The sequence below is a fragment of the Aythya ferina genome (genome assembly GCF_964211825.1).
Source record: "Aythya ferina genome assembly, chromosome: 11".
NCBI lineage: Eukaryota > Metazoa > Chordata > Aves > Anseriformes > Anatidae > Aythya > Aythya ferina.
Genome location: NC_140307.1, coordinates 3,490,255 through 3,513,928, shown reverse-complemented (window position 1 = coordinate 3,513,928; position 23,674 = coordinate 3,490,255). Strand labels below are relative to the sequence as shown.

General features: G+C 38.5%; 2 protein-coding genes across 13 annotated transcripts in view; both read right to left on the bottom strand.

Moving 5' to 3' along the window:
* Positions 1-12,332, bottom strand: part of CERS3 (ceramide synthase 3) — a 51,358-nt gene extending 39,026 nt beyond the window's left edge. The window contains exons 1-2 of one of the 4 annotated variants that reach the window (XM_084532635.1): positions 5,609-5,696; positions 3,776-4,115 (exon numbers count right to left, since the gene is read on the bottom strand). The gene's annotated coding sequence lies outside the window, so the exon portion shown is untranslated. Of the gene's footprint in view, positions 1-3,775; positions 4,338-5,608; positions 5,766-12,201 lie in introns of those variants that run through there. The other 3 variants (XM_084532637.1, XM_084532636.1, XM_084532638.1) reach the window with 3 other exon arrangements.
* Positions 12,115-23,496, bottom strand: LINS1 (lines homolog 1). 9 transcript variants are annotated; one of them, XM_084532624.1, is made up of 8 exons: positions 23,317-23,399; positions 20,507-20,636; positions 19,608-20,101; positions 19,398-19,487; positions 18,468-18,609; positions 17,612-18,202; positions 14,493-14,673; positions 12,115-13,298 (listed from the first exon to the last, which is right to left on the bottom strand). In XM_084532624.1, exons 3-8 carry the CDS (start codon positions 20,010-20,012, stop codon positions 12,398-12,400), a joined length of 2,310 nt encoding a protein of 769 aa, XP_084388750.1. In that variant the 5' UTR covers positions 20,013-20,101; positions 20,507-20,636; positions 23,317-23,399; the 3' UTR covers positions 12,115-12,397. The 9 variants fall into 9 exon arrangements, with proteins under 9 accessions (XP_084388750.1, XP_084388748.1, XP_084388749.1 ...); XM_084532622.1 differs by lacking the exon at positions 23,317-23,399 and adding an exon at positions 22,129-23,067; XM_084532623.1 differs by lacking the exon at positions 23,317-23,399 and adding an exon at positions 22,442-23,066.
* Between the last annotated feature and the right edge of the window lie 178 nt (positions 23,497-23,674).

Below are 23,674 nucleotides of genomic sequence, written 5' to 3'. Positions count from 1 at the left end.
CCTTCTGTAGCCTAATGGGCTGGCACCAAACAGGAAAATCAGGACTGCTTAGTTTAGGAACTGCATCCTTTGTAATTAAAGGAAAGCCTACACAGTGGGGAAGTACCAAAGTGAAGTTTCTTTCCAAACTGGGCTCCTTGGATCCTTGATACACTCAGTTACAAACAACAAACAAAACAACAACAACAAAAAAAGCCACACTTGCATTTTTAACGATGTTAAGCAAAAAGGGCAAATTTTGGTTTGACAAAAGCTATGTGGTTAGATTTTGAAAAGCAAAGTCAGGAGCTGCTTTGAAGTGCAATTTCTGGCTGCTACAGCCTGGGAAATAAAAAAAACAGGCTTAGCTTTGATTTTGTTCTCCATGCAAAAGCTCCTGCTTACAAAAACTAAGAGAAACTTACAAGAAGTAAGAGAAGGAGATATCCAGGTTTGGAATATGTATTGGGAGAACTTCCCATCCTTACTTATTGAACAAATTGGAAAACCCAACAGATGGGTAACACAAACACGCAAGTGAAAAAAGAGCGTAATTTCTCTGGGCATCTTTCCTATCTACTCAGTGTGACTCTGGAGGTGTTACAGGGAAAGAATAAATCAGCAAAAAGAATAACACAATCCTCCTACTTCTCTCATCATTTGGAAGAACTGTTTAAGTTGGTACAGTAATGTGGGGGAAAAAAATTATCAAGGGCCCCATACATCAAAAAGAGTAAAGCTGTTCCTGGCTGTTGAACTTAAACATTAAACCAAAGTGGTTTAAAAGAGTAAATAAAGATCAGATCCACTGTATCACAGGTCCTGTTTTTTGTTTTGTTTCAGACTAAGCAATAAACACGAGAGTTAACACACAAGTTTCAGTATTACGGTCCGTAATACTGGACAGAACATTGCCCACGGATTCCCAGCTGTGATCACCACCAAGAAACTGGTGAAAATACACAGCACCTACACTTTGTTTCTAACAGCTATGCAATGTTTTTCCTACTGATAGCAGAACCACCTCAAAGATACCTTTAAAAAAAAAACATACCATTTAAAAAATCAAAACATTTAAAAAATAATTAAAAAGAAAAACAAAAACCCACACATGTACAAAGCCAAACTTGTAATGGCTTAGTATTCATGCAAGTGTTGACAGCTGATACCGTGCCACAGAGCCTTTCAACTGTACAACAGCTGCTTTATACATCTTCTGGACATAAATGCAACTTGCAAGTTTGGGAGATCATTGGATATGATGCCAGATTACTTTCTGCACTGGTGATGTTTTATGCTAAAAATTTTTAGTCCCTGGGGCAGTAACTGCAAACTTGACCACACAAAATACTCACTCAGTCATCAGTTGTTACTTGTAGGTATGTGCCAGTTGGAGGCATTGCTCCTTTCTGCTTCTTGGCAACGTTTTTTGCAGTTGACTGAACTGTTTCATGCCTTACTAATGTAAGAGTTTGAACTATCATTTGTGGAGGCAAGAATTGGATGAAGGATATTGAGTCGATGCTACAGGCTCTCTGCATATTGACTCCTCTCATCTCGTTTGTCCAAATGTTAGATTTCACACAACCTGAGCGCATACAACCAGTGGCAGCACAAAATAAAAGAGCGGTTGGACCTTAACATCAGGTTATTATGATGAAACACTGAAATACTCTATACACATAAAAGACCTGAATTAAGACTGCTGTGAGACCTTTAACTTCAAATTTACTCCCTAACACGGACAAATCTCAACTGTAAACAGTTACATATGCCTAGTTATAAGGCAATTAGAATATTTCACTTCTTTTACTATTCTATCACATTACCTTGTAACTCGGTTTCTATTTTGTAGCAGGCCAAAAGAGCATGGAGTAAATCTCAATTAAGGTGGCAAGCAAGTTTTATTACATTTTCCCCTGCTCTCTGGGGGGAAGAGAACCAAAACGGTTTGAAATAATTAATTTTTGAGTAAAAGTTACCATGCTCTCTCTACTTAAAGGTAAAATGTTTCTGAGCAACTAAATTTGTTTCATTTGATCTTGGGCAGCTTAGGAAAGTGAAAAGTAGTTCTCACAAAGTATAGCTAACAGTGCAAACTATGCCTGCTTCAAAGCTTTAAAGCCCCTAATATCGATAGAGTTGGATAAAGAACTATAAAATAAATCTCTGCAATAATCTTGGGGCAAAAAGAAATTGCAGTTCTATGAATAAAGCCCAGTCAGAACTACAAGTTCTTAGATGCTTAATTCATAAGTTTGAGCAGACCAAAGAGGGGCAGAGTTTACTTCAAGAAATCCTTAGTAAAATTTTTCAGAATGAAAGAAAAAAATGACCTTTTTCCTCACATTATTATTACTAGGGAAACATGAAAATTAGTGGTTTTGTTTTGTTTTTTACAACTTACCAGAATTTTATTTGAAATAAAAACTTCAAGTCTAACTTAATGCCAAACTGATTAAAGGAGATTTTACCAGAGGCATGAGCCTTCTTGGTCACATATTTAAGGTAAGGGTTAAGAATCATTTGATCAAAAATAAGCAAGTTATTAGCAGTAATAAGTACAGCACTGCCACAAAACATGTGAAGGTAACAGAATAATGAGATACCGGAGAGAGGACCTGAGGGTGTAGAAGCAAAGGATGCAGGTTTCTTCACCTGCACCATGGATGACTCAACATTTTAAATTAGCCCTTGGTAATTAGGGAAAGGGACAGTGCTGGTGCAGCTGTCCTATTTACAGCTTCCTGAAACAGGGGCCAGTAGACAGTCAAGGTCTTCATGTATTGTGTATGCACAGTGACTTTGATCTCTTGGTGCATTGATCTCTTCATCACCCTGAAACAGAAGTTAAGCCTGCTGTGCTCCCCTGTTCTTATTTCTCCTGTTGGTTATCCCCTCCTTTGTGGTTTAACCTGCCCATGCATTCTCCACCCACAAAGCCAACTAGAGGAGGAGCCAGGACATAACTGGTATTTCATTATTGCAGCCTCTGTTTGGCATCGTCATGTCATAACAAATGCAAGCGATCAGCTAATGTCTACCTGCACAGCCTCTTTGCCAACAGTGGCACCCCAGCTGAAGGTTTGATCCAAGCTAGGAAGCCAACTAAAAATAGGTATACATTACAAAAAGTAAGAGGAAAAAATGCGCAGGGTTCCTCTGTTTGAGTGTTTTTTTAGCCTTACTATGAAATAACCCTTTCTGGCAGCATATTTGAATGTGTTATTCATAGCACCAGATACTTCAGATCTTCAACAGGTAAGTCATATTTAAACCTCTGTTAAACCAAATTTTTTTTACAGAATACCTTTTTCTTAGATGTTTAAAGGACAAAATTAGAACTATCTTTTTCAAGCAAATTGAATTTAAGTTTTCTCCGCAAGTATATTTACATCATTCACCAACACATTTTTCCTGTTCATAAATCTTCCTCCCCTCCAGTTCAGAATTAAGTGCTCTTAAAAGCACTTAATAGGATGATGATAAAAGATGCAGAAGTACAACCGTAACCTGTACTTCTTTTCTCTAAAAAGAAAAGTAGTTGTCATAGGTTGGAATACCTATAAAAACTTTGTCATAGGATAGTAACCTATAAGATCTCAACACCTATTCCCCTCTCCATCCTAAGACGATTATAAGGGTTGCTCTAATTTTCCTTTATAAAACAGGCAGCATTAGAGACCAGCACACTCCAAGAATTTGGACCATAACCTAACGCAGGGAGGCAGGAAAAAAAGAAAAACACACAAACAACAACACCAGAAAAAAAAAAAAAAAAGTAAAAAATTCCTACCTTTATGATGTTGCAGTCAGAGAACATAAGCACATTAGCTGGGAAGAGGCATTACGCTCGCTACTTTGACAAAGGTAAACACGCCCTATCTGCACAACTCTTTCAAATTCTTCAGAGACCCACCCAGCAAAGCTGCGCTTCAAGATTTCTGACTGAAGGCAATCCTGATGTCATACGTCCAACTCAGTGAAACTCGGGAGTAGTAATGCCGAGCGCCTTCCCTTGTGCTTGTTTCAACACAGCAGGTGAAGAAACGTTCTGAATCACATGGCATTCTGCTGCACGATGAGAATTTGTCTCAACTTATGTGGCTCTAGACGTGCACAGGAAGATGCCGTGCCTGCCGATTGTGCAGAAAAGGAAGTCTCAAACTAGTCACTTCACACCAAGGTTTTTAGATGCACTATTAGATAAAGTCAGGGTTTTAAAATAAAGTCAGGGAAAGGTTTCATTTTCTACTGGCCAGCCTCAGGAATACTCCCAGCCTCAGTCAATTAAATGCTTTACAGGAAGTGTTTCAGTTCCTCAGAAGATTGAAAATGGAATTCTCAAAATACCTAAAGCAGAGGGAACTTAGCTCAATATATGCTTGGTTAGAGTGGTTAGAGATACCATACAAACATTCATTGTATTTAACCCTTTTCCTTTTTTTTTTTTTTTTGGGGGGGGTGGGGGGGGGGCTGAAAATCATTCCTCAACAGGTCACCCCAGTTTCAGATAATAACATTAACAGCGTTGTGTTGGCATGACATGATATTCTGATGGGTAGGATATCTTAACATTGTCGGAAAGGAAGAAAAGAGTATCACTGACAAGCCAAGAGCATCTACATTTCGAATGTGCAGAGAACCTCTTTTAGCCCTCTCTTTCTGCTTGCAGCCAGCAAACAGCAACCCACACAGTAAGAGCAGACAGGTAGAAGCTGGATCCAAGTTCCACCTCACCCAGCGTACTGTCTCTGAAGGAAGCTGATGGTTACAGGAGAGTACAAGACCAGGATAAACAAAATGGTAACTGATGCTGCCTCCAGCCTTCAGTAGTTTAGGGCTCAGACTCCTAAACCACAGGTGGTGTCTATGCACACAGAGATGGAGCATTCCTACCTCCTGCACTCCCATCCCTGCCCTTAATTTCCACTAGTCCTTTTGAGTACATGGGAACTTTCATCATAAGACAGCAGCGGAGGTGATCCAGGCAATATTTGGATCCAGTTCATTTGCTTTCCCTCAAAGCAATTCAGGCTGAACTGTTTGCTTTGTTCACATGGCAGGTGTTTAGGTTTTTTAGGTATTCTTATTTTGCAGCTTTTGCAAGTCTTCAGTCCTTCCCTAAAACTGGGAGTGGTATTCAATAAACTGAAGCACCAGAGAAATATTAAACATGAAAGATTATTTCAGGCAGGTAGTATTATGGCTTTGCTGTTGCTTTAAATTATCTCCATACTTTCCCACATCTGAACCACTCGTATGAATCAAGCAGAACATTTAGGAACACTTTGCCAATTAGGAGAGCCTACAGCAAGCTGATTCATATATCACTTGGCTAATGCCAGTAATATAACAGGTAATTGGCACAAACACCTCTTTCTTATGCCTCAATCCATAATTTCTTCACTGTTGCACTAAATTGAAAAACAAACAAACAAACAAAAAAACACATTTTGTTTGACTGGAGCAGATTTGGGGTTGCTCCAAATAATACAATGAGAAAAAGTATTTTTACATACTTTTTGAGGAAACTTTTTTTTTCTTTTTTTTTAGGTAGCACTCAGCAGCTACATAGGACTACTGCAAGATTAAAGATACTGCACAGTAAGTAACAGGCTAACCATACCTTCTGGATCAAAGCTGCCCACTGACCTTTCAATTACTGTTGCACTTTCACAGAACTGTTAATTCAGGTATCTTTAATCTGAATGCTGCAAAAACAAAAGAAAGCCAGATAACAACAACAACAAAAACTTAGTTTGTATTCTTGAGGGGAAAAAAAATAAGTAGCTACTCCTTACTTGAAGTGTAAGGTTTGTATTTAATTGTCATATGATTGACTAACTAGATGGAGCGTGTATTTGACCCAAATAAGTATTACATGTATCAGTGGAAAACGTAAATTATGTAAAGATTTCAGTGGAAAAAAAATAAAATGAGAAAAAAAATACTAAATCCACTTCTTTGGGTTCATTGTGAGTTAATATAGTCATGTGAGTTTTCACCTGAGCTTCTAAGCAGTTACATAAATAAAAAAAAAAAATCTATTATTCATTAACTTTCTCAGTAGAGAAAGCCATCTCAGCAAATCCTTGAGATGGTATTAAAACTTCAACTTCTAGAATCAGAGCTGTAGTATATGATGCAACTGCCGGCAGGGAGTGGGGTAAGGGGAAATCCAAGGGTTTATTTTCCTTTATGAAAAAGTAAAAAATCATCTGCAGAGCTGACAGATAAATGTTCCAAATATATTAGTACCAAGTCATTTTTGTTAACTGATCATCTCAGTGTGATTGATCAAATCTCAGCCTCACACACATGCAAAGGAAAAGTAGGAGGGTAGTTATATATTGTCGTGTGGTATTTAAAGCTAGTTTTAAGATTACCAAGAGTTTCTCGCCTGAGACTTAAATTTAAACTGACACAATTCACAACTATTTGATCTAATAATAATTTGGATTCTGAATTCTCTTTTAATGACCATGGAAACCCATCTGCTTGTTGTTTTGCACACTTTTAAGATGAAGGTAAAGATCTTGATATTCTCATCCTTTCTGCTTGTCAGAATCAACAAATATCTGGAAATCGCTTCAAATCACAGAAACACATCCAAGGATCATAACTCAATCCTGCAATCAGTAGCTTAAAAACTAAGCTCCTCTTCTTCACACGGGTTCATACTGTCTCCCAATATATCAATCTTCTCCTACAGAAAAGAGATGAAGTAATCCATTTAAGATCTCTTGAAATGTTTTCTGCTTAAGACCTCTCTTACCGGAAGGTATGACCTGAGTCATAATCCATACAGAGTTTCAAGTTAGGAAAGGTTCATTTCTGATTAATTAATTAATAATATTATCATAATTGAAGACTAGATATCTGACTGGAAATAGAGCAAGTGTCAAGGTTATAAATACTTACGGTACACAATTGTCATTGCAGGACTAAATCGGGAACATACATCTTTGAATAAACTGGCCAAAATCCTCAAAATGTTTAATTTAACATATATTTATATGTTGCTTCAGAGCTTGATTCCTATGAACTTCATTAAGAATTAGAATGTTTGAGAGTCTGAGACTCAACAAGGAGAGTGAGGCTCCAGGAAGTGATACCAGCATTACCTGGATACTGCTTTCTAAACAATTTCTTTCACACATTTAACAATTGAGCGATATAAATACCACAATTATGCTCCATCGCTCAAGTTGTTACAACTTCTGGGCGGTATTTCATTTAGATGCTGAACACACAGCATACTGATAAGCCTCCAGGAGCACAGTTAAGAATCGTCCCGTATCCAGAGGGACAGAGCTGTGATTTAGCAAAGCATTTGCTTGCAGTCTGGACAACTTCCCTTATGTAAAACCTTAGATTGTTTTGCTTGCAAATAATCCTTGGTGAGATTGTTTTTTCCTTTCTCTGTGATTTAACATCACTTTGCCCCTATTTGTCAAAGTCACCCTTCTGATATCCAGAAACAATGCAAATTCTTATCTAGCCACATATCTATGAGGTACTTACGCTAAGTATGCTCTAAAACATTTGAAAAAATAGAAAAATATAACTTCAGTTGCTTACATTTCTAGTAAACAGTGTGTTAAAACTTATGTCTGCTACTGAAAATCTTAATGAAAAGAACTCTAGTAAAGGTTTGACTTCTATAGTTCACACTTTCCCCTCCAAATTCAGCACTACTAATTTCTCAAATAATATTCACATGTGCTATTACTGTCTTAAGATGCCAGAAATGAAGACACAATATACTCTGGCTGTAACAGTAGGGATTTAGGGATCAGTCCAACCAATTCATTCAGGGAAGAGTTTTTAATTAATTTCCAACAGTCTGAATAATATAGGATTAAAATAGAGAAGCCTTGTTGATCCGTGGACCTGGAAGCACTGGTTTAACGACTGTATGAAAATAAACCTCAGCAATTTGTAACACTTGCACATAAGACAACGCTGCAAATGTTGTTTGATTACATTAATAGAAGACTCTTAGCGCATCAATCCTTATCTATCCACAGAGAAAACGAGTGCAAAATACAAACATACGCTTGGTGCAAAAGAAAGACAACCCCTTTGATGTCTCACAGGTGGTACGAATTCCCTCCTCTGCATCTGCTCATGACTGAGAATTACAGAAAACTCTGGTATCATACTGGCTGATGCTTTTAGCTCAGGTGAAGAGACACTTCTTTAACGGGACCAATGTCCTGCTGAAGATGACCGAGTACTAGATTCCTCCCTGAAGAGATTTTAAAAAAGATTTAGAGTTTTACATTTTCTGCGTAATTGCTCTCTACCTAACTGTGAATATTGAACAAAGCACACCAAATTGTCATTTGATGACAAGTCTGCAAAATAGGCTTCATAATCTTGCCCACTGCTTTCTATGCAGTTATTACTTCCTTCAAAGTAGCCCTGGACATTTGGAAGCTCTTTGAAGCTCCACAGAAAATCTTTCAGGTTTCAACTCTCTCTGGCCTCAGCATAGGATGAGGCAGATTCTTGGACAGAACTCCTGACACAGTTTCGGGATATGCAAAATTTTCCCTACCACCTTTTAAGAAGGCTAGTATTCAGCAGCACAGTCACCTTTCAGGTTGTATATGCTACTTTTTTTCAAGTCTCCCAGCTGGAAGGCCACTGCTGGCTGACAAAACACATGTTTTGCCAGACACTGGTATGTAGGAACCAGGAATGACTAAGGATACTGTAACTCTCCACAAAAGCTTTCTACCACAGAATATAACCTTATATTCCTTTCTTGCTGTATGTAAAACAGAGTCAGCTTGTCCACTGAAGAGCATTTCCAACAGTAATCAGCAATAAAGTCCATTACACAGCATTTAAATAGACAATGACTTGGAAAAGCTTAAATCCCCAGGATGTTACCCAGACAAGGCCAGGTCCGTGCCTGCTGTTGAGCTAGTTAGTGACAGTAAAAGGCTGCTTATGATCCACTGACACACACAGATGGCTTCTAACAGGACTTCAGAGTGAGCCAGGTAGCCTGAGAGTTGTACGAAGTGCAACAACGATCTACAAATCCATTTGGACAATTCTTTGAGAAAACAACAACAAAAAACCAACTGTAATGACCATAGTATTTTCACTCTCCCTGATACTAACAGGCTATGATTAATACCTGGTACTGGCTTCAGACACCATCCCTGACTGAATTTGGAAGAAGTACAAACATTTTATCCTGCAGTGATAAACTAGGGAAAAACCATGGCTCCTTATTCCCAGCTTTACAAGAGTATTGTACGTACAGAAATTCTCAAGGTTGGTTTTTGGTCCTGTATTGCAGGATTAAAACATGTACTACAAGTGTTAACACTAGAAGGTACAGCAGTCATATAAACATTGGAGGAAAACCAGTCTAAAGAACAAACATAGAACCACCTGGATTTAGCTGATTGCAACCAAGCTCTACAATAATCCAAGTTTAAGACTATTCTTTAAAATAAATAAATAAATAAATAAAAGCACATCCTTTAAGCAAATTCTAGTGCTGTTTACTTCATTAAAGCATAATTTATTCTATTGATGTGGGAGGAAAACTCAAAACATAAATGGAGACTGTGGATATTTCTCAGGTTAAGTCTTCAGATAGACAACCATCTCCAGACGGGTCATCTGATCTGTTCTGTGTCCAACAAGAGCAGAAAGTTGTTAGGTATCAACAGCCAAATATAAGGCATTTTATCCTCCTAATAACAGTATCACTGACCTAGTTCAGAAGTTCTAATTTAACACTGGTAATAGGTTCTGTAGCTGAGTTAATTTGCTCTACCCTAAAACCTTTTGATAGTAAAGACTCAAGAAAAAAAAGAAACCAAACCAAAACCAAACCCCACCTTACATATTCAAATGATATAAATACAAGCTCATTTATAAAGGTGTTGTCTTTGTACTAGACTTCCTCAAATAGCCACAGAACTACCAACTGCCTGCACTGTTTACACTCATTTTGTGTGGAATAACAAAACAACAAAAAAAAGTTAATCCTCCTCATCAGTTTTACTTCATCTCAGGATCTACAGTTTGTTAATGGTAACATATCAAGGTAAAAAGTATAAAACATTGAGGTAGCTAGTTAGCAGATACAAACCAGATTTACCCATTTTTACCATTAAAATGTTCTGTGAATTAAAACAATGGATTTCTGAGAAGTAAAACATCTGGGAATGATCATTACTAATAACCAACTGGGCACACAATAAACTTCATGCCTTTAACAATTAAATGCAGTTTTATTGGAACCCAAGACTGCTATGTTCAAAAATCAGAAGTTCTAGATCCTACACTTCTTGCTAAATTCTACACGCTGTGCCGAACTTTTACTTTAAAAAAGTTTAAGTTGTAGTAATCACTGACAAAAATGATGAAAATGAGCACTTAGGAAAACAGGAAGTGTCTCCCCATGCTACCTTTCCCACCCAGTTTATCTTATCGGTGTGTGAGAAATAGAGTTGTAATTTAGATATTTCCAACTTGCAAAGTAGCGCAGTGAAACAATGAGGTTACTCAGGCAAAATCAACTAGTCAGCAAAGCCCAGATTAGAAAAGAAGAGGGGATAGTGGAAAGGATTTCACTGAAACTAAAGTACCTACATTTAAAATTGTGATCTTGAGAAATTCTTGCTCAACTCTCTTGCCAAAGGCACTTCCCTTGTTTGAACAGAAATGTTCCCAAGTTGTCTAGAGCTGCATCTTTGGACATGCCCAGAGGCTTTTTAGTCCTGACAGAAATAAGCAACTTGGCATCTAGAGCATAACCAAGTTCAGACTGTAAAAAGAAACTAAGCATTCCTCTGCCCCAGACAACTCAGAGGATAGTTTTAACTAAAGTGACTATAAGCAGGAATTGACATTTTTTCCTACTCATTGATATTCTTTTCCAGTGCTATCCTTAAAATCATCTGCACAAAGAAACCATAGGCACAGAATACTGTCTATTACAGCTGCCATCCCAAAAGAGTAAGATTAAGGTTCAAACCTTCGTGTCTAAGAACCCATACCATTCAATGCCTCTGGAGAGCACTGTAATTTCCAGGTAAGTTATCCTATAAACTTCACCCAGTCTTCTCCTCCTCCCAACACATGGTTGATTCACTAGCTGAGAGCTCAACTCTAATCCAGAAGAAGGTCAAGGAGATTTGGAGGAATCAGGGTCACCTGTTCCAGAGTCTGGTTGTTTTAACTCAGTTATCTATATTATTTTACACTAAACAGCTATTTTAAGGGGAAGAGACAACTTACCTGGTTCTAAACCAGAATAGAGCACTTACCTTCAAGAGAAGATCCTAAGAGGAAAACCGTTTCTTTCAGTTCTGATGAGCTCTGAGATTTTATAGTACTTTCTGTCATCGGTATTTTCCCATTGCCTAACCCTTATAAGAGCATTACAAGCTGCATGTTAAGCGTACCAACATTAGGTGGCTTCCTGTTAAGTGCACACACTGGTTTGGAGATCCTGTTCTGAACTAACTTTCCATAGGCAGAGTCTTAGACACTTACTTTTCAGGTTATTCAAATTAGAACTAATAACAGATGCAACTATAAAAGTTTACATTCAACATCCACCTTGCTGCATTGCAGATATTTAATTTCTAGTTCTCTACTTCGTAAATATTTTCTATACTTAGATAAAACGTAATGGAAGTAAGGATTTCTTTTGGAATTTCAACAATGCAACTTCTGCATTACCTAAGTTTGATTTTTAAATGTAATGCTCCACTAAAATGTTCTATAAATAGGCAACATACCATGAAATACTGAGAAAAACTAAATACAACTTTTAGTGAGATAGTAACGCTACTGATTAGATGAGGCAAAAAGTAAATCCTAGACATTACTTGAGCACTTCAACCAAGAAAAGAGAGGCATGGATTAATGGGATTGTGCTACTACCCCTGCATGTGCATTTAGAGCAGAGCACTGATTCAGAACACACAGTATAAACTCCCCAAAACACAGTGTAAACTCCCCCTAAAACTGTCCCCAGCTACAATATTTTATTTAGCTCAATCTCTAAGCAGTTAAGTGTTGCATTAACACTTCATCGGAGCCTGTAAGTCATTAGAATGACATTCAGTATAATTGACAATACTTTAAATATTGTTGATAAGCTTTCAGATTAGTTGTTTATTATCAAACTATGGACAGCTAGCAATTAATCTTCATATACACTACAGACGTACATACCATGAATATGCCTGGGACCCTAAGGTAATGAATGGATCACGTCACTGAGCAGATTTTTTAAGGTGTTAACCAAAAACATGTTTATCCTGTTTCAGTTTAAACACACTGACAGGTGCAAAAGGCGTGAGCTTTAGAAGTCATTCATCTCATGGAAATGTTCTCTACTGTACTAGTTAGAAATCACCAGATCTTTGACTTATGCTGAATTTGTGCTTTTACTGATCTTCTCAACGTGACTCAGTAGTCTCAACAACGCAGATGGATTATATGGGAAAAGATTTCTTCTCTGCAACCTAGAAATAGCATTTTGCAGTTCTTCCAAACACTTTGTTGATTTATAAAGCATTATTTTTAGGGGAACGATGTTATCTGAAGGCTCTATACAAGCCAAACTGGATGAAGTATTACATCCCTTTTGTTTCAGAGGCAACATTTGAGACTTGAGTTTATTCTGCGTATCGTCTGTGTAGCTGCAAACAGTTTCACTTATCATTGTCTCATGCTCATTATTTAAAGGCATCTTCTCTGTGTTTACCAAACACTCTTTTCCAACTGATTCTAATTCAGAATCTTCTGAGCTGTCATAATTAACAAGGCTTTGAAGAGAACCCAGCAGAGAGGTACTATCGTTGCATAGCAATGACTTAGACTGGTTAGACTCTGCAACTTCATTATCGCCTTGCTCTGTGGTAAACACTAAGCAACTGTGAGAAGAAGTCAAAGGTATCAGAGTCTGTGGTTCTGGTTCACAAGGAGCATTTTGCAAATTCACATCACTCATGCAGCTTTGTTTTTCTTGATGTGGAGGCTTGATAGAAGAAACTGGTTGACAAGTGCCATGCTTGGTATCAAAATAGTTACACACATTTACAAACTGATGCCAGTCTTCTCTAAGAAGTTTTAAGTACCTTACCAAGTACTCCAGAAAGCAAGTTTCTGATGAAATCAAAAAATCTAGCAGAACTGTGGAATCAAATGCAATTTTTTCTAGAAAAAATAAAAATATACAGTGAGGATTATAGCCACTTGCATGTGTAAGGCAATTCCAGCTTTCCTCTTCTTTTTGGCTTAAGTTATCAGCAGCATCACGCCGTAACCTGAAAAGTAGGTTGTGAAATGGATTAAATTCAATATAAGTTTACAGTTAAGAACAGGTATGTGCAGAAAAGTGCGTTCTTGATCCTTTTTGATGTTCTCTGACAGAGAAACTAAATGCACATACATTAGATCCAGTTGCAATTAAATGTTTCATAGTGATAGATTTCCAGGTCAATATTTTATATAAATAAAACTGTCTAAAAAATAAAATATGAGAGAAAACCACCTGCTGGAATCCCAGCAAGGTAATTTGTTTTGTTAGACGAGTTTTCTATGCAAGACAGAACTGAAACTTGTTCCCACCTACAGTATGTAATACTTTGAAAATCAATAACCCACCAGACTCAGATTTTGTCAAAAAATAAACACTAGGAAAAACAAAGTTTTGCTACTAGAGAATGAACACAGGGAGGTGGGAGATCAGACAGTTTAGAAAGTCAAAGCACTTAAAGAAGGCTTTCTTAAACTGTACTTCTCCTTAGGATGCATTCTGGGAGAAACAAGGTCACTTCTAATACATGATCTCTTATTTTAATATTTTTGTAAACCTGAACACAGATTACATTGGGAAAAGGTGGGCTTTTATTTAGGTGCCTAAAAAGAACTGTATGTATATATGATATCTCAGTATCTTCATATTAGAAGCTCGAAAGACACTTTATAAATTAGGATAATATCTTGCATGGTAACAACAATGAAGCACTGAATGTCCCGCACAAATTTATAAAGAACAGGTTTTTGCTATTAGTAATTGCAGTATTTACCAAGTAGCTAGAATTAACATGGGTCCAAACATGAGAGCACTACCTTGCCAGACGTCCCTAAATTCCTGAAGCTTAATTACAATATCACGTTCTTCAGAAACTCAGTGTTGAAAGAAAAGTCTTGCCTTTTATCTATATCTAACCACTATTTAGATTGTGAAGTCAATTATTCTCAATTGCAGTTCTAAGCGCTAAAGTATTTAATAGGAATTAGTTGCACAACTCCCCCGCTTCAATCCAAAAGCCACTTAATTAAATTATCCAAAAAGTTAGCAGCTCTCACACCATACATTACTACATAGTCCTGAGTTTACTATTAAAAATATTTCTCCTTTATACAAAACTAATCAATGGAAATGTTATGCATTTTACAATAACCTCATTAAATCATTATTATTCATAGGTCTAATAAATAAAATATGTACTAACCTATCAAATTTTAAGTAACTGAGTAATAAAGCTTTAGCAGCTTCCCACATATCATCATCTTGCTCGATGAAAACCAAGGAGAGCCATTCACAGTGATGTACAACTGGGTGGGATTGTGGGGAACACTTCATATGACTCCTCCAGAATGTCAACAGTTGGGACATGGAACTCTGAAAGACTTCTGGAAAATAATTTAAAAAAACATGATTTTTATTTACTTTGTTACTAAACACCATAAAAACTCTTGCATATAACAAGGTGATATAACTCTTGCACCTGAGCTTGCAGACTAATGAACAAAATTCACTTCCACAGATTTGCATGTATCACAAAGCCTACAAAATTTTGATAAACCTGTACAGCTGGGATTTATATTGTCCTTTAACTCCCTGATTAGGCAGCTTCATGGATATACCACAAACTAAAGAAAGGTGAATTGTAATCTATGGAAAGTCAATTCCATAGATGGAACAATCCAACCTGAGCACTTTCTTCCCTCATGAAAGAACAATGCAGTTTTAATAGGGCTGAAGCTCAAACCCATACTGCGTGGAAGTTCTACTCTGTAGAAATTTGCTGCAGTGATTTACAAGTGATGAGAATAAATTGTTAACTCTACAATAAAGCAAAGCAATGAGCTTGTAGTACCACCATAGTCAAAACAATTTTTTATAAAATAAATTCTTCATGGGTGAGGCACATTTTCAAGTATATATGGACTTGGGATAAAGGTACGTTCATGAGATGGTACTTCCAGCGAGGATTTTGCACTAAATTCACTGAACTTTCTAAACTAATGTAAGCAGTGTTTTTCCTGCAAGTCTTCATTTTTCCTTTCCTTCTGCACTTCTGAATGGGAAAATCACCTCAAAATTAATGTCATTTTAGTGCAGTAGCTTACTCATAAAAATACCTTTGTATTCCTACGACTGAGACAGGCTCCCTCTCCCTTAGGAGAAGAAACCTCTTCAATGCTAACAACAAACTATAAAAAGATTCTTTATGTCTGAACTTAGGTACCAGTTTTTCATGTAATGCAGCATATTCAACATTTAGAAAACCAAAGAAAAGCAACACTTCTTTACCCCAAAGGTATTCCTTAAGTAAGAACTCTAATGCTACTGGACGTACACCATGGCTTAAAGAGCACAACTGCAACATTTATGTAACAGTGATTACTGTTTTTGGAAGATTTCCTGCAACATGGGAATCAATTTTACTTACAAAACCATCATTACATATTTTTCCTTAATATTTGACTTTAAAATTTGCTTTTTCTCTTAGAAAAAAAAAATAAGAACAGCAAATTATCTTGGCTATTTGTTACTATTCAGACTGAAATTCCTCCATATAAATCAAAGCTATCTGGAAATTACTCTCAAAATTGACATGAATTAAAGTTAAGCCACTGTAATTCATATTAATAAAAAAAAAAAAGATAGGATCAACCAGCTTCCCGGAAGGGAAGTTAGCATATTAAAGCACTTTGGTGCTTGTTTTAACCACTTCATTTAACACCACTCAAATAGAAGCACCGTTCCTTTCAACTTGAAATTCCTCATGACAGCTGTGGTATTTGAATCTAATTAAACAACTCATTTTTGTGGAATGAATCTGGAAAAGAAACATTTTTTTCTTTGAGACAGAATTATCCACAGAGACATCTAAAACAGATTCAGCCTACATTTATTCTATTCACTTGTTCTTAAACAGTCTCAGAACTTTTTCTGGAGGTGGACTTTAAGCAAGATATCCTCTGCAAATACTTAAAAATCCTAACAATACAACTGGCATCACAAACACGACATCTTCCAAAAATATGGAAAAAGTGCCAGAAGTTCTCTTGCAAAATTCTGGAGCTCTTTTGCACAGATGAATTAGGACTTTTTACATTTCTACATTCTGTAGCAAACAAAATAAAATAACATTTACATCTTGAACTGTTAAAGTTCCTCAATAAATGCAAAATGCTGTAAAAAAAATCTATCCTTCTATAAATAGATTAAATAGTTTTGAATTTTGCCACGTCAACAGTTGACTGACAATAAGGAACACCCATTCTCACTTGAATTTGGCTACAGTTTCAGAACCACCTGTCCATTTTTGCTGTGAAGTCTGTACTCCAGGGACAGCAAGCTGCTTTGATCACAGGATTTGCACATCCACGTTCACATGTAGCTTCACAAGATGTGCACCATGTGCCTCTGAGAGGCAAAAAGGCGAGTGGAAAGCTGGGATTCCAGGAGCGTTTCCCAGGCAAGAAGTCTCACCCCACCACTCCCTTAGAGCATACAAAGCGACTACTCCCCAGTGAGATGCAGCACCGCGTCCTCTCCTGTCAGGAACGCAAATTACACAGCATTCCTCCGCCATCCCACTGTCTGCCTTGTGGCGTAGTCCTAGCGCAAGAGACTGATCTGCTCTTCTACTAATCTAATTCATCTATTCAGTGGAACAAACACACTCTAGCTGAGCAGGTATGAAAAGTATGCCTAGCACCTACTAATTCAAAGGACTAGACCTGTAAGTCAGAGTGAAGAATACCGCCAGCATACGCTGCCAGCTCCCATAATTTCCCTATCTTCTACTTTACAGCTTCATTATTTTTACTTTTGCTACCACCGCTGTTTTCTGCCCCATTACATTATTTGTCTGACAGCAATGCCAGTACCTTCAACCAAGTTAAGTGCAGGTCTAGCTCCATGTTAGAAATCAGGAGAGAGTTGCCTGTCCTTGCTTTCAGTTCTCCATCCCGTACAGAGTAGATGCTTGTGCTATGGGCTCTCTTCTCTTCCACCTGGAGAAGAGCCTGGTGTTCTCAAGCTGGCTCAACTATTTCAAATATTAACGTATGTTCTTAACAGGAAAAGCTTTCAATCCCAAACACAGCTGTTGCAACCCCCCCATATTCCAGGGCTAAGGATGGGATAAAACATAAAGAGCCAACTTAGGCAGAACAGGGTGACAGTTCTGGCAAGTTTTCTGTATGTTTTTTTCCTTCCTCCCTTCTATCACTACTAATTCAGATGAATTTATTTACAGTCTTAATGAGCTGTGACTTGAAATTTAAAAGCTTTAAAAGTATTGCCACTTACTGAATGAAACCAAGAGATTGTTACCTTTGATTTCAGCTTCTGTAGCAGAGTTCTGAAACTTGAACTCCAATGTTTTAAGCACAACCAGACTTATGGCTCTGAGAACAGTTTGGTCAGAACCACTTTGAGTGTTATCTCCAGGCAGAGCTTCACTACTTCCAAAGTAGCTGGCCTTTTCACCAAGTGGGATTTGATCAAGCCAAGTCAAATTCACAACTTGCAGAACAGCATTACTCAGAGCAAGCATGTCCTCATAGAAATATGGGTTTCGTAAGGACTGTGATCCACTTACAGTATCTTCTCCAGATTTACAAAGGACACATTTTTTAAGGAGCATAATGAACTTCTTCTTGATGAAATAGTGAGTTGATGAGCTAATGACGTTCAGGACATAAGAAACTTTCAGAAACAATACTCTCTGGCATTTCAGTGGTAACTGCAATTCAGTTCTGGAAGCAAGAAGTGCTTCAAGCAGATCTGTAAAACTTATCAAATTATTTGCAGCTTCAGAATAAGGTGAAGTATAGAGATGACTGTCAAAATGATGGAGCAGAATGGAATTATAAAATCCTTCAAGTACATCATCAAGAGGCGACAACAACTTCTTCAAAATACCTATAGCAACAAGAAGAATGTTAGAGTTGGTGTTCCAGGATAACAGCCAGCTAAATCATCATATAAGCAGAAAACAAGTGATTGTGACTACTCAATTTTTAAGCATGTTAAACCCACTACATTTTTAATTGCACTTTCTCCCCGTCTTCGCAGCAAAGAAAAATAGGTGTTGTACAGACAAGCTGCTCTAGATGAGATTACAAGTAATATTCCTCCCTCTAGTGGGCACTCGTGTATTGATACTATCATGAAATTGCTACGGTACCTGCTTTGGGTAAAGTTTCATCTTTCAATATGTCTTTGATAATAGCTGTAAGAGTCCACAGACATTCTGCTACCTGGGTACACATAGGGAATTCCAAAAGAGTCTTCAAACTATGGCTGAGCCAGGTGACATTCAATGCATTCTATGGAAATGAGATAAAAAAGCATGTGTGTTCTACAGTTGCTATACAAATTAAATTAAAACATTATACAATGATTCAAATTTGTAATTAAATGTAATTAATAAGATGCAAAATAAGACATAGAAAAATCACAGGTAAAAATAATACATCCATCTAGTGCCTTTTACATATGTAGACCTGTGTTTATAAATATGAAGTCACGCATGCAATAGCAATTAGCTCTATTTTCAAGAAAGGGAAAACCAAACCTCAGTGTTATGTAACCTGTCCCAAATCAGATAATACTGTGGACAGACCATATCTGAATTCATAATTCCCAGTCTCAGTGAACTCCGCAAGATACTACAAATGCGTTTCTGAGAGAAATACATGTATTCAGGTATGATACTATGGAGGATATAATATTTACCCATCAAATATACAGTAGGAAAAAAACAACAACAACAACAACAAATCATTGGAATATTAAACAAGAAAATATAGAAATGCATTCGATTAACTTTCAATAGGTTGTTACTTATTTTCACTTACTGCATCATGCAACAAACCTCAACTAACTCTACACATATTGATGGTGTAGTTTATTGTTTTTTGGAAATACCTGTATTGCAAGCTTAAAGAGAGTACTTCTTGTGACTTAGCAATATTTTATGCTAAAGTTGTTTCATGAAATTCCAGATTTTTCTGTGTCTTCTGCAAATCAGTTTGCTCTAGAGTAAATGGAACAACTTGAAGGGATGTATTCACAAAGTCATTTTTTAAGCTGTGAGAAGTTATATGACACTCACCTCTTCCTTCAGCTGGAAGTACACAAGAGATGCTAAACTTTTTGAAGCCATGTGTGATAATAGCCGATCACAGCTACTGAGCAAACAAATCTGCAGATGTAAACAAACAAACAAACAAACAAACAAAAAAAAAAACACAAAAAAAAATTAAGTAATATTCCCTTTTTCCCCCCTTCTGCAAAGATCTTTCAAAAGTTTATAAAAGCTTACCAATTTCGAACTGATTTTTGGCTCCTTCAGAAGAAGGATGAGGATTTCACAGTACTTCTGTCTTGTACTGAATTCAGTTTCCTCGGACACTGCTTTATCAACCAGCATTTTGATCAAGGTTAACTGAAGCAGCATCACTTCTCGTGGACAGGATGAGAAGTTCATGCTTGCTAAGTCACGCGATACATCATCTGCTGTAGGCCCAACAGTGTCTGACATAGCGTCCTGATGGCTCCTAATACCACCCTCAGTAGATGGTAGATGCATTCGATCACACAATTCATCTCCTTCTGGTGACTGCTCAATATACAGAGTAAGAAAAGAGGCATAATAACGGTTTTCCTTTGCTAATGGAACGCCTGCCAGTATGTCCTTGTACATCTGCTGTAGCAAAGACATCTTCATTATGAGAACATTCAATATTTTGGGGAAAGTCGTATGTCTTCACTGATTATTTCTGATCACTGCAAACCAGCTTTGAAGTTATTTTCATCCTGTAAGAGAAATTGACACATTATTAGATGCTTCTCTTCTAAGTTACCTAAAATAAATATTTTACTATTACTGAACTTAATGGGTAGCCATAAAGAAACTCCTGAAAGATATGAGAACTTCAGTCAAATCTTTCTACCTTTACATTGCTAGATTTACCAAAACCTCACTTCCTTTGTGACAGATCGCTCCAAGAACAGTCATGAAGTTTCAGCTGAGCTTTTTCACCTGAACTAGCAATGTTTATTTCTCCACTAAGACTGGACAGAACATCTATCAAAAAATACGTAAACCAAAGCACAAGTCTTCTATTCTGTTGCACATAGGCTCAAGGTAAGCAGTGTGAATATACATCAGGGGAGAACCAAACTCCTAATTTCGTTAGGAGGACCACAAAATTCATTTACCTCCAGATATGCAGAATTCTTATTCTGAGCACATAAATCTTGTAACCCAAACCTGGCTCTTAGATAATGCAAAGGATAAACTCTTCTGGTTGATCCTGTGACCAGAAGACTGGTCTCAAGGGCGCAGTGGCTGAAAAGTTCAAAACAAAAATTTACTTAAAGTGTAAAAGGCCTTGGGAGCCAATAAAAGTATTTAACCACACTCAGAAAAGATTTTTTTTTAAATCTTTATCACAAAGTCAATGGAACATTTCTTAAAATCACTACACTGGAACATTCAGTACAGCTTTAAAAGAAAGGCTATTAAGAATTCAAATCCCTCTTCAAAGCCTGCGCAGCTAAGCATCCGCAAATTTCTAGTCATTATGCAAGCAAGGCAGGTATCAGATCTCCCCAGAAAACAAAACAGATATACTTAAGAACACCAGGGTTTCTTTTTCATTTATATTGAGAGTGATATTAGTCTGTATCAGTTTTAACATGTTATCTAAGCAGAGCCCCTTTAATAAAAGAAACTCATTACCTTTTATCTACTGTGAATTTAGGAGAGGGATTTATTTTCTTTATTGGAATTTGCTTTTGGGACTCCCTCTCTAAATCTGGCACAGTCAGCCAGGTAGGCTGCTGGAAGCCACCTGTCTCTAGTTGGCTTTTGCTTAAATGTTATGCTTCCCGCTTCTCACCAGTGGAAGAAAACAGCTCGGCCTCTTAACTGATAAAGATTGGAAATATCTTCCCATCTATGTTTTCAGTTATACCACCAATTATCATCACACCAAAAATAAGTTACTGGTTTTTAGGAGAATATTAGAAAACATTGAAACTACTAAATTCAGTATTCTAAGGGTGATTAATTTTCTAAGTTCTAATCTTTGTAGGTTTTTAGAATTACTAAACATTGACAACTACACCTTGCTTTGTACAAAGCGATTCTGATCTTTTTTTTTTTTTATAATACAGCTGAAGTACGCATTGAAGAAATGACTTCCCAAAGCTACAAAGTAGTGGTCGTAGACCAGGACATGCCACCCAGTCTGCTAACTACTGCCACAAGCGGCAGTCTTTTCTTTGCTGTAAATTCAAACCTAAAATTTGAAAATCACCAGATGCCTGCACTGCAGGGAGTCATCTGCAGTTCCCTCTGGTGGGGTATTTTGGAAGAGATATTCAGCAACGGCTGTCCGGACAGCTCCAAAGTGTCCCTCACCTCATCCACAGCAGACCTAAGAACCCTTTCCCCACCCCTTTCCCATATTCCACATTTTAGATTTTAAAAGCAGATTTTGTGCTTCATACAAACTCCTTCATCTGCAGAATCTACTTGGAATTCTACTCAAGATAAAAATTTATGGCGTGAAACCTCATAAAATTTCTTCAGAAACCACTCTGAATATTTTATATAGCTATTGTTCCCATCTTTAAGTTTTATTTCTTCCTAAACGAACATCTAATAAAGTAAAATTATCTCAACACATTTACTTCTGTGTCCAAAATCAACCCGAATTATCATCCTTCACGGTAAATGAACAGATCTTTCGTGCACAAATTCATAAAATACTGCAAGGCTGTTAAAGGCAAGAGGGACTTAGAACTTTGCTAGGACGTGCACTGTGAAATTTTACCTTCGCCACATGATATTGGCTGTGCTTTCCTTGATCCTACCGTAACATCAATATGAAAACCATTCATTTGCAGAGCACTTTACAAAAACATCTGAAGTACGCCTCGCTCACACAACACAACAGTTCATGAATAGGAGTCATTAAAAGAAATGCTATGCGAGGGGGTTATTTTGCAGAAAATTACTTTAAAGAGGGAGAAAACGTCAGAGAGTGACTAGATTTGGTTCTGACATAGAAAGCACGGTGGAGAGCTCAACACTGAAGAGCAAAGAGCTATCGTAGCCATAAAAAAATGACAAATTCCACCCCTTACTTGTATAATTTATTCCTGTTATTTAGACGGCATCTAAAAACCAATTAAGATAAGGCCCCACAGTGCCAGTCTCTTGCATAAACATCAGGAAATGCTTCTAAAGACCTCCTGTATAGACAAATCAGGCAACAGACAGGAAAGCTATAGAGAAAAAAACACTTTGCTATCTATTATTTTCACGACTTCAGCTAGGCTTTGAAATCTTAAAGCCGTGCGGAGCTGCAAGCAGGGGAACGACAGGAGCAGCGTGATGGGAACCGCGCTGAAGCACCAGAGATGAAAGCCTCGACGGCCGCTGAAGCCTGCAAGGTTTAAGGCCCTTCAAAACCCAAAACGAGCAAAGTTTAAGTGGTTGGAAATGCCGCCAGCGTGCCCTAAAAGAGAGTGATCAAACATGCGTGTTTCTCCGGGGAGGGATGGCTGATTTAGCACAAAACCACAGAAAATATCGATGTGGCGGGACTACTCCATGCGTCACGTTTCACCTGTTACATACGCTATACGTTAATTGTGTAAATATCAACTGAAACCGACAGGCGGTGACTTTTGGGCACCCCCTCAACGCTGGACCACCACAAACCCCTCTAAATAATAAAATTTCCTCACAGAGGCCGCCAACGGCCGCTGCCCCCCCCCACCCCCCTCAGCCCTCAGCCCTCACCCCCCCCTCACCCCCCGCCCCCCTCAGCCCCTCACCAAGCCCCGCCCTCAAGCCCCGCCCCACCTCATAAGCCCCGCCCCCTCTCCTCTCCCTCCCCCCTCCCCTCCCGGAAGCCCGCGGCCCCGCTTAGTCACCCCCAGGCCGCCCCGCGCACGGGGGTTCCCGCCCCGCCCCGCTGCCAGGCAACCGTTGCCAGGCAACCACCGCGACTCACCCCCTCCCCAAACACCCGGACGGGTCGCGGCAAGGCCCAAACCTCCTCACCCAAACCGCGCGAACGTCCGCGGCCGCCCCCCTTGCTCTTGTCGCAAAGCCCTCCCCCCTCCCCCCCCTCCCTCCCGCGGCCGCCTTTACGGCAAGGGGAGGGGAGCGGGGGAGGAGGGAGGGAGAGGGGGGGAAAAAAGGGGGCGGAGCCGCCGTCAGCCGAACAACCAATCAAACGCGGCGGGCGGGGGCGGGCCCAGCGCGGCGCCTTCTGATTGGCGGAGCCGGGGGTCAGTCCCAGCCCGCTGACCCCGGCGCGCAGTGGCCCCGCTCCGCTCGGCCCCCGCCCGCGGCCGGCCCCGGCCCCG

Bases quoted from the DNA above. Each gene is read 5' to 3' on its own strand.
- LINS1 (XM_084532627.1), bottom strand. From the start codon at position 20,012: ATGAAGATGTCTTTGCTACAGCAGATGTACAAGGACATACTGGCAGGC. The intron at 19,488-19,607 runs GTAAGCTTTTAT...TTACATCTGCAG, and splicing joins CAAAAATCAGTTCGAAATTG to ATTTGTTTGCTCAGTAGCTG. The intron at 13,299-14,492 runs GTTAGTACATAT...CCTACTTTTCAG, and splicing joins AGTTACTTAAAATTTGATAG to GTTACGGCGTGATGCTGCTG.